This window comes from Mytilus galloprovincialis, chromosome 7, assembly GCF_965363235.1.
Source record: "Mytilus galloprovincialis chromosome 7, xbMytGall1.hap1.1, whole genome shotgun sequence".
NCBI lineage: Eukaryota > Metazoa > Mollusca > Bivalvia > Mytilida > Mytilidae > Mytilus > Mytilus galloprovincialis.
This window is the reverse complement of record NC_134844.1, coordinates 40,355,827-40,367,590: the sequence shown is the minus strand read 5'-3', so window position 1 is coordinate 40,367,590 and position 11,764 is coordinate 40,355,827. Positions and strand designations below refer to the sequence as shown.

Here is an 11,764-nt window from a genome sequence, read left to right as displayed (position 1 = left end):
AATATATGCTCCGTAGTTAATATGTTTATTTGTATTGTCATACACTGTTTTTAAGAAATTTTGAAAAATAGCATGTTTTTACTCCAACTAATAATTTTCTCCATTTGTCATAATATAAGCCATCCCCACAGCAGGGTACAATCAAACAATACAACAATTCATCAACATAATAACAACACACACCTTTTTCATTTTTAAAACTACAAACATTTTATTTTATTTTACAGTTGACTTGAAGTATCATGGGTCAATTCATTTACCTATAACTTATAATATATTCTCTCTAAAAAAAAAATATGCTCGGATACAGCTCTGAATATTATTATCTTATGTGAGATTCTCAATATGTACCAATTTGATCTTGTGATTCTTTATTTCAGAAAATAAGTTATATGAGTTGTTGAGGGGATAAAAGACATGCAAACGTTATATTGTATTATATTAGTGGCGCATCCAAATATTTTCATAACGCATAAAAGGGGGGGGGGCACTGATGGCTGCGCAAAAAGGGGCCGCATCAGTTAAGTTTTGTTGAGGCCCTAATTTATCAATAAAAAATTTCCCACAAAAAGGTGCGGGGGGTTAAAAATACCCTCTACGTCAGTATCTAATCTTCAAAGCTACAAAACGACTCCCAATATTACGAAAAGCAAACATTCAGATCATTCGGGAAAAAAAATATGGGCAATATGCACATTCTAATGTTCCACATATTTTAGAATTGTCATGAGTGTGAACATTATTATTCTGAAGAATTGGTCTCATCGATTGAAGTATGTTGTTGTAATTGTATATAATGGTTACAATATTCAACGTTTTCTGTAAGGTAAGTTAACAGTACCATAACTGCGTTGATCGGTGACAATAAATATGAACACTATCACAATGGTTTGTTCAGTTATTTAATAACACAATCAATGAAAAGTATATCTGGAAACAACAAGTCCTTATCAAATTATAAGAGTGCTAAACATATTGCAAAATTCATTGTAAGTTACAAAAGCGATAAAATGACAACGGTGACTATCATTACCAGTTGTGATATCTGAATGCAATATGGTATGACGGGTATGCCTGTATGTCATTAAATAACACAAACATGTAAGGGTCATACGGATCATCACATGCTGAATCGTAAGTGATATGACTTGCACATTCTCTGCGTGGTGGCAACACTGGCATATTTCGATATCCTTCGCAACTCTCACCAACTTCAACTGTAGCTAAAAACATATGCCCAATTCCAGACGATGTTGATGTGTATTTCAAGGACAAACGCAACTTTACTGCAAAATAGACTCCTTTGCCATAGGCCGTGCCTAAAAGAAGAAAGTTTGCCAATAAAACAAGAAGCTGTATTTTGTTATTTTAACAGAAAGAGACACAATAGTAACAATTCAAAATGCAGTTTTGTTTTGCAACGGTGTTACTGTTTGATAATACATATTTGTTACTGTACAAAACTTAGCCTGAAAATACACTCTAAAGTAATGTTAATGATCCACCTATACTAAGATAGTTGTAAGATAGATTTCGTAAAACTATGTGCAAGTGACCTTATACGATATAAAACGGTTAAATAAATTCCATATGAGGACAAAGCATCCCACTTTTATCAGTATCATCCAATATATATATATATATATCAATATATCTAAGTATATATAATAAGATGTGGTATGAGCATACTAGCCATATTCCCTTGAACCTCTTTTCAATTGTCTATAACTAGAATATTAAAGTTCTGAATTGTTTGTCATCTATATATTTGCATATATCATCAAACATATTCATTAAGACTTTGTGTTATTTTTTTAGCCTTTCTGAATCATTATAATAATTAAGGATTCATGTAAGTAAAACTATAAAATTTGTTATAAGAGGAGCATTGTTTGTACAGTCGGAATACGAATCAATCTGATATGCTTTTAGTTTATCTCAAAAGAAATATACATTATAAAGCAAAAATGATTAGTAAATAATAACCTTATGATTAGTAAATGATAACGTTAGTTTTCTCGTTTGCATTGCTTTACATTGTCATATCGGGGCCTATTATAGCTGACTATGCGGTATGGGGTTTGCTCATTGTTGAAGGCCGTACGGTGACCTATAGTTGTAAATGTCTGTGTCATTTGGTCTCTTGCGGACACTTGTCTCATTGGCAATCATATCACATCTTGTTTTTTTTTAATGTTTATTCCTTTAATAAGTTGTACCACGATTTACATACAGACCAATTTATGAAACACGAAACCATTTCTTTAATATAATTGCGCGTTATATTAATATAAAAGATAGATAAATCATGACTAACTACTAATTGTTGATACCAAGGGAACATAGCATCTCCGAGATTTTATAAGAAAATTAATCACACTTCAGAAATACATAATACCGCTATAGTCATACGCTTTTTCACAGTGCTAGTGCTATTATAATATTTTGATGACCTGCCGGCTGAAGCGAAAAAATCCCGCACCTGGAGACGGGCTTCAGATTGCCCTTAAACCAAAATGTGAACAAGTTCAGCGGAATCCAATTTAATAAAAAAAAAAAACACACACACACACACACACAAGACTGGGAAAGGCCAGTAGGTCTTGACTTTGGATAGGCGCAAAAATGCGACAGGACTAAAACTGTTTTGTGATATCCCTCCCCCTATACATCTTACCAATGTAGAATAATCACACGCACACCATTACGCACAGTAAATCTCAAGAATCATTTACGATCAAATTTCCTGTCATTTCAATTCGATGTAGAACCTGTATGAATTTATATAAGTCGACATTCACTAGAAATAATAACTGTTTATAATCCAAGATTTCTGAACTCATTATACCCTGTTAGTAACATACATGTATGACATTGCCATCAGAACTCGTTTGTCTCAAAATAGTTTGAACAGTTCCAGAACAAGTCTACATAAGATCAGTGTAGTAGTAAGTCCCTTTGGGTAAATTTCTGCAGTATTATCATAGAATTTTTAATTATCTGATTTTTTTTTTATTAAAAAAAGTTAAATCGTTAGTAATTTTTGAATAAGATCAAGAAAGACACATATTATTACCATTTCTGCCACAATAGCTTCTATTGAAACCATTATTTATGATTTTATCAATGCAATCTTTCGAAGTACCATGCCATAGCAACAGTTCTGAGTCTGTACCATTTTTTTGCTGCAATTCTTTCTGTTTAACATTAAACTGTGAAAACAAGTGTCGATTTTGAACCCGTAATATCTGAAAACAAATATAAAAAGATGTTATTTGTTCCTTATTACAGTCATATAACATTTAAGGTAAAGATAACAAATAAGCCAATCAATAAATGAAAAATGCCTTCTAATTAGTATAATTATAATTAGTCTATTAGTAAGTTCATTTTTTGTCAATTGACAACAGAAATGTTAAAAGCTCGAATATGATTTGTGTAAGCTTCAGAGAAATTGTTCAGCGTTCCTAGATTATGATTCAAATGTGAGTGAAAAATATACGATTTCAACTGAAGCAGAGGATTATTAAGATCAAAATATGGAATATATCAAAGGAGTAAGGACGTTAAGGGCCTCAATGATTGAATTGTTATATTCAATATTTCAAGATAACAAACGTTTTGAGTTGATTACAAGACATAAGAGAAATTTAAAAACATGTTTTGTTGACAAAATAAAAATTGAAGCTAGATATGTAAAATGTCATAACCAACATTATGTTACAAGCATTTTTATTCGACGCAAGTACTGTGTGCAAAAGGAGCGAAGAACCACGTTCAAATCCCGTGAAGGGACATTTATTGAACCTGCAGAGAGTGTGACTCAATTTTGAAAACCTTACTGTGACTTTACGTAATGAACATCAATGAAAGCGAGGGTCCTTTCCTTTTTGCTCCGACAAGTCAAGAATTGATACACCATATCTCTTCTTTTCAATCCCATTAGTCAAATTGCTCCTTCCTGCTACCATTTACTAAAGTTTTGTTTTAATGTGTTTTAATTTTACAGAAATGGCTCGCAGTAACTATTCAATTTGTTTAGAAAAGTTTTGTTAATATCTTACATACATTTTCCCCTTTTGATGCTTTAGAAATTAAAGAAACATGTTTGTGTCGATTTATCTGTGCTTGTTTGTGTGTTTGTTTTAATCAATAACAATAATTTCTTCCTTGGTTCGTATATTCGTACCTGTAAAATTTTGATGTTTCTATCGGCCTTCCAGAATTTTTTTTGAATAAAATTAAATATTTCGTCTCCACTGTCTACTTTTTCTTCTGTACACTGAACCCCAAGTTCCATATGTGTCCAGGACGATGGAAAACCAACATTAAATGAAACTGTTTTACATAAAGAAAGATGTTATGCATTTATTTGTTATATATATGTAGGACTCGGAGGTGTGGTGGGGATGCTGAAGTGCAATGGTCAGACTGAAGTGGGATGGTTTGTTCGATGATGTGCAATGGTTTATTTGACGCTTGATAGTTATAATATCTAAAATGGACGAACAAATAACATTAGATATCAATTGAGAGATTCGTGTGTCAAATTGATCTTATCCGAAAAAAAACAAAACATTGCGGTATAGGAACAACTTCTAAAATTCAGTAAACGTTTTTATCTCACCAGAGTCTTTTATGATTCTTGAAATTTTGTATTTATATGCGTCATCACCATCGTACCAGATATGCATTGAAGTGTAGTCCACGAACATCAATGTCCCGTAATGGTCAAACGCAGTTGATTGAACATTGTCCTTATATTTTGTTTCTAGTTCGTAGTTAAGAATTTTATCGAAAGGTTTAACTTTTCCTCTATTAATAGAAAATCCCCATTCTACATATTGTGAAACTTCCTCGGCTTTTTCAAGTTTCCTCAAATACAATACAATTGAACTTTTGGTTTTAAAGACCACGTCTTTTGGTCCAGATATTTTTATTTTACCATTCAATTGTCTGAGAACTTCAACATTCCCATCTGCCTTACAGTGCATTAAACCCTGAAAAAAGAAAACTAAGTATTTAATTTCAAATTACGGTTATGAATCAGTGTGGTATATATTTTTATTTTAGTAAATAATTCCAACTCTTAATCATACAGTCATTTAACTACAACCAGTCCAGTAACTAGTTACCAAGATGAATTGTTCATATGAATAAACAGAGGAGTGGGATATTCTTCAGTGGGATTATAACCAATCGTTTATCACACAAACAAGAAAAAAAAAGGAACAGGTAGGTCAATAAGAAAGCAATAATTTTCATAATGATTGAGAGCAAACTTGAAGACTTTATCTGCTTATTATATAGAGAAACCCATGCCTTCTTATCTATATAAATTTTGCTTGGTATTGCTATTTTACTTTTTTTGCCTTGACGTGAAGACTTCATAACTATTTGACCAACAATTGAATATGAAAACGACAGACAAACCGATGACTCAAAGAAAAAAATGAACAAGGTGTTGGGGTTGACGTCTCCATTCTGACCAAACTATGCTAATAATTTATTTGTTATACGTGAAAAGACCTTAATTTCTCAGGAATTGATTGTGATTTGTGTCTGTAGAATAGAAACAATATTTCTGTTGTGTTGTGTTGTGTTTTGTTGTGTTTGATTTTGATTTTGATTTTTTTGTTTGATTACCTCTTGTACATGTATGGTCAATATAGATCGGTCTTTAAAATGACAAATTTTACAACCGCTGTTATACAGAAATAGTTACATGTAGCAGCCTCGTTGAAGCAACATCGCTCTAACTGTTTTGATCGTCGTATAAAGAAGAGTGTTCAAACCTGACTATTTTCTAATTGTTGAACTAAGACTTCATATTCTGTTATTTGCGTTTCACTGTGCGTTTCACTGTGTGCTTCATGCTCTTTATATAACGGCTCCTGAATTGGTTGTTCAAACTGATACCTCCTAAGATAATCGTATTCATTTTGATCTCTAGTCTCTGTCAATATATGAATAATAGACATAACAATTATTTCAGAACATTACTTAAAATCTTTTATCTTATTGTGTATTATCTTATTGTGTATTATCTTGTTGAATGATTTATTTACATTCATGTATTAATATTTATATTTGATGCTTTTCTTTTGTTTTCTTTCAAGTGTTTTCATTATCGTTTAAATTGAATATAAGAATATATTCTTACCACTAAATCCGATTTCGCAGTTTATACACAAGAAGCGCATTTGTTATCAGTAAAGTTAACATCATTCAATAAACGAGTAAATGGAATATACGTAAGGGGGACAACAACTAAACAACTTAAACGACAAATGACATATGCACGGAGGGCATACTGTTTATCAAACGTACAATGTAGAGTGTAATAAACCGGATCTTCAACTTCAGCATCGTTGTTGCATTGGAACAAATTAAACGGAAAACAAGGAAGGGAGCATAAAAGATTTATTTATCAATTCGGATAAGGCTTTTGACCAAACAATTACATTAAATATTAAGAAAACACGCTTCTTACATTTTAGATATAATTATACTTTCAATTATGGGATTGTGGAAATCTTAATACATTTCGACTATACAATCATGCGATTTAAATATCTAAACACAAAAATATAAATATGTAAAAAGTATTCAAAGAAATATATATTATCAGCACTTTCAGTAGCAAAAGGAGCATCCATAAACCCGATCCTAGGTGTAATTTCTTCATCAATAGGCGAAGTATATTTTGTTTGCATTGTGGCGGGAAGTAATCATTTTGTCTACCCATGATGCATCCTGTGTCCCTGGTATCTGATTGAAAGTAAACATAAAATGATATGGTGCTTCGTCAAGTCATTCTACAAATGACATTCAACAAATTTTGTGTTTTTCAAATTTGTGTTTTTGAAATTTAGAAAAACCATTCGTCTCCTTATCTGTGCATTCATATACAAACCAATTCGTTTATTCGTGATAAAAATTTAGTTACATATCCAACTATAGCAGTCATCACGTGACTTTGGCGACGTCACACATCACCCGTATCAAGCCCAAGTAAAATGTATAGAAATGCAGTCAGAAAGCTGAGAAAGGTTTGATTTTGTTAAAACAATAATGCATTTCATTTCACCTAGATATTTGGGAATATTTTTTGTCATTTTTTGTTCAACTGAAGAAGCCTTTTATGAACTGGGTTGTGTCAAATTAATGCCACTTAGTTTGGTCTTATACGCAAATGTATCACTTCGATCAAGGGGACCACAACTAGACAGCCTACATAACCAAAAGACCTCCGGAGGGCATACTATTTGCCAATATTACAATGCAGCAGGTACAAAATGTAATAAAATATGATCTAGATCTTCCACTTTTCTTCGTTGTAACATTGGAACAAATGAAATAGAAAACAGTAAAGGGAGCATAAAAGCGTTATTCATTAATTCACACAAGGATTTTGCACCAAACAATTACATGAAATGAGAAAACACCCTTCTTGCATTTTAGATATTATACTTACAAATATGGGATTGTGGAAATCTTAATACATTTCGACTATACAATCATGCGATTTAAATATCTAAACACAAAAATATAAATATGTAAATGTATTCAAATTGAAATATATTTTACCAGCACTTTCAGTAGCAAAAGGAGCATCCATAAACCCGATCCTAGGTGTAAATTCTTCATCAATAGACGAAGTATATGTTGTTTGTGGCGGGAAGTAATCGTTTTGTCTACCTATGATGCACCCTGTGTCCCTGGTATCTGATTGAAAGTAAACATAAAATGTTATTGTGCTTCGTCAAGTCATTCTACAAATGACATTCAACAAATTTTGTGTTTTTCAAATTTGTATTTTTGAAATTTAGAAAAACCTTCCGTCTCCTTATCTGTACATACATATAAAAACCAACTGATTATTCGTGATCAAAATTTAGTTAACATTTCGATTTTTGTAGCTGTTCCTGCTTGACTTATGATTGTTTGCAAGTTGTATTGTTAATAATTGTACAATATGAAAATTAAACAACGTGAATGCAAATATCTATAATGACTTTACGGAAAGTAAGTTTTGTGACATTTTGGCAACCGTATACAAAGTTCATTTCACTTTTCTACCTTCTAAACACAAGAGGTCGAATTCTTTTGTTCTATTTGAACCGCATATTGGACTGGTATGACAGAAATAATACTACTGATTAAAAGGCTCATTAACAATTGGTAATTGTGATACTCATTACCCTGGTTTTTTTTTCAAAAAAAGAAAAAATAGACCAACGCGATGAATAAGAGCTTTTCTTTTACAAAGAAAGTATTGCAAGGTTGAAACGTTATCTATTGGTAATAAACATTATACCGCACCAGCCATATTTTATTGTATTTGAAGTTTAAAACGATCATGCATTTGGTATTTACCTTTCATGATATATAAGAATTTTTAAAACTACTTGCAAAGGCGAATCAATCTTCTACTACGATAGAACAACGTGAACAAAGAATGTAGTTATTGTTTGTATATAAGAATTTTCTGACATTGGTCAGCAAACTTTTTGGTTATATCTGCATTTTTGCCTATTAAAGAGTTATTGTTGAGTAAGAAGATTAATGGAGATTAACTATAGTGTGGTATTGAGTTGGTTCAAACTTTACTTGCGTGAGAAACGCTGGATGTTGATACATTACATCTGAGACTACTATAACACAGAGATTGGTCACTACCGATTTATCGTGTAGTATGAGTCTCCACCTTTTCAGATACGTTAATATAACGTAGTTTCGTATTTAACGGTAGTTTCGTATTTAACAGTAGCAGACGACATATATCACCACCTAATCACCGAGACTACTAATTGTCTATTTCAGTATCGGATATAATTAAAAAAATTATAAAAAAAAATTGAATTAGAGGGAAAAGGAAAATAATTTATTAATATCTTTGTTATCACTATTCATATCTAGATATTTTTTTAATCAGTTTATAGATCGTTAATAAATTGTAATTATGCGGCGAAAATGCAAATGTGATTAATCTTATCCATCTTAAAGTTAGGTACATTGTTTTGCTACAGGTCCGTTAATTGTATCTAATATACAAATATTTGATTTTACCTGTAAAGACAGGTAGTCTCAATAGCATGGGAGATGAATTTGTTTCACAGCTGGTTGCCCTCAAGATACACGAGGCTCCGTTTATTGCAATTGAAACTGGTATACTTGTACAAGGTATTTTTACAGCTGACTACGAGTATCCAAGTTACATATTTATTGCAGTAAACCTTGTCAATTACCGTCGTTGCACTGGAGGTAGGATTCAGGAGGGTATAAATGGGGTTTTACAATAGTCAAAAACATGTAGAGAATGGAGAAAAATGGACCGTCAAATAAAGAAAAAAGACTAGAAACTAATTCGGTGTTACAATTTAAAGAATAGAGAATAATAATACAGAAGATACATATTTTTTTTCGGTTTCAACCCCCTTTCTCTTGTGTCTTTTTTTTTAATTTTCAATTTGATAATTAGGTGGTGCGGTTTATTTCTGATCACATATAGTCATTGCTTTCTATTAAAGATTCAGCTAATAAGGATGCCTTTCATAGTCGGTAATAAATGATAATTCAAAGATTTCCTTATTCAATCAATTTAGATAAAGATTTTGCAAACAATGTATTTTGCGGCAATTACAGTAGAAACACAAAATTTCATTATAAAAGTCAAATGAATAATTTCCTTGGGTAATAGATCAGAAAAGAGGTTATAATTTCACATAAGCTAAACTGGACCCCTGCTGTTGTTTCAATCTTCAATCATGTCGAAGTATCAATCAGCATGTGGCCAGTTTACACATAAGCCATACAAATTAAAATTATGAATAAATTTTCCTCAAAAATCGCCGTCATTTTTATTATCAAATTCACAATGAATTTTTTTTTAATCTTTGGATGAAAGCGATCTCAATTCTTGATTTTTAACGGAGTTATTATACAGCATTAAATATTGAATCTGACGATGACTACGTCTCTGCTGCAAAGACTGAAAAAAACTACAAAGTTGCAGCAACCGCAGGTGCTTGTCAATCGAAACGTCAAGCTATATATATCAGTGGCCCGAGTGTGACAATACTTAATGTTGAAGGCCGTACGGTGACCTTTAGTTGTATATGTCTGAGTCATTTCGGTCTCTTGTGGACAGTTGTCTCATTGGCAATTATACCACATCTTCTTTTTTTATATTATTCTTCCGTTTCTGGTTTCCATGGCCATTTAAGAAAAAGAACATTCTAATCAAGATAAAAGGTAAGTAATAAGACTCTCCCCAGCGACCAAACAACACAGAAGTAAACTTGAGGAATTCCGAAATCGAACTGCCTAGAACAATGTCCAAAACCCATACCATAGTGAACTATATAAATAGATGAAATAGTATATTTTTGTTTCAAAATCTTATGTTTAATGGCAACATTTACAACGAAAAGCTTTATATTAACAGCAATTGTCTAGAACAAAAACAATTTTGAATTAATAATGACAATCCTTTTTTCAATTTGATCAATGAAAAGTATGGTGAAGAATTGTCAAATTTCAATTTCTAAGCTACATGAGAGCATCTGTGGCAAATGTTTCTCGAATATGGGGTTTTTGTACCCTAGTGATTGAGGTTGCATGAAGTATCTAAAACTCAATTTAATTTGTAATATCACATTGTTTTCGTTGACAATTTCCAAATATTACCACGCCTCAACTGAAGAAGTGTATTTCTTGGTGTAACAAATCTAGTTATATACCATTAAATGTTTAGTGCAGTTCCAGGTTAAATGACACAAGATGTTCTATATGAAGAAAGCTTCCAGGTTGCATGCCTAAATAATCAGAATATCATACAAATTATATGTGTGTAAACAACGAGATTTTTTCAACACGAGGAATATGGACCCTCTTTCGTTAACCAAAACAAAGAGCAATCTGCTGACAGTTTTCCATGTTAAAATTCTGAGAAGTAAAAACATTGCAGAATGTATAAAGATGTAGCAAGGTCAGATCTAAACAAGAATATAAAATATGATAGTATAGTATAGTATAGTATAGAGGATGTCACTCTTTCTGTCAAGTTAAATTCAATTCACAACTCAGCTGTCAATGATGAATATTTCATGTACAGTCAGTCTGATGATCCCGAAATGAAACATTTTACAACTTGTTTAAAGTTAGTTCTGATTGTGTTGTTTCACCTATGTCTCAAGTCAGCATACTGTATTTCAGTGGTATTTCAGTGGTTGGGTGTGGTTCATGTCTGCCATATCTGATTTTTTGTAAATTGCTTTGTTAATGTAGACTATTCGTTTTCTCTACTGTAATATACCAACATCTCCTCTTTTAATAGTATTAGTATTGCTTAAAGTGGCTTTCCCTTTAATATATCAAGATGTGTGGTTACTTGTGTGTTTTTTAATTGACCTGTCATTCAGACTGAACATGTTTGTAAATTTCTGCAATTCAGTCTTAGAAATCATCGACATATGAATAAACATGTATATCAAAATACATAAATATTTATTTCTCCATATACTGAGACAAGCATAACAATATGACAATGAAATTCTAAAATAATAATTTTTTTTTCTTCACTTTGTCCAGTAGACTTCAATGTTCTTCCAAATCCAATGCATGATTTCTTTCTGGGATAATCCTACAAAAATATTATCAATGAAAATGTATAGAACCTTTATCATTATAAGATCTCATAATATAAAAAGAAGATGTGATTGCCAATGAGACAACTGTCCACAAAAGACCAAAATGACAC

At 31.7% G+C, this 11,764-nt stretch overlaps 1 protein-coding gene across 2 annotated transcripts; it reads right to left on the bottom strand.

Moving 5' to 3' along the window:
- Positions 1 to 885: 885 nt before the first annotated feature.
- On the bottom strand, positions 886 to 7,851 carry LOC143082983 (protein mono-ADP-ribosyltransferase PARP14-like). 2 transcript variants are annotated; one of them, XM_076259044.1, is made up of 7 exons: positions 7,591 to 7,851; positions 6,630 to 6,771; positions 5,796 to 5,957; positions 4,628 to 5,000; positions 4,190 to 4,338; positions 3,077 to 3,248; positions 886 to 1,319 (listed from the first exon to the last, which is right to left on the bottom strand). In XM_076259044.1, the coding sequence occupies exons 2-7, from the start codon at positions 6,714 to 6,716 to the stop codon at positions 1,030 to 1,032; spliced, it is 1,233 nt and encodes a 410-aa protein (XP_076115159.1). In that variant the 5' UTR covers positions 6,717 to 6,771; positions 7,591 to 7,851; the 3' UTR covers positions 886 to 1,029. The 2 variants fall into 2 exon arrangements, with proteins under 2 accessions (XP_076115159.1, XP_076115160.1); XM_076259045.1 differs by lacking the exon at positions 6,630 to 6,771 and having other exon boundaries at positions 5,796 to 5,956.
- Between the last annotated feature and the right edge of the window lie 3,913 nt (positions 7,852 to 11,764).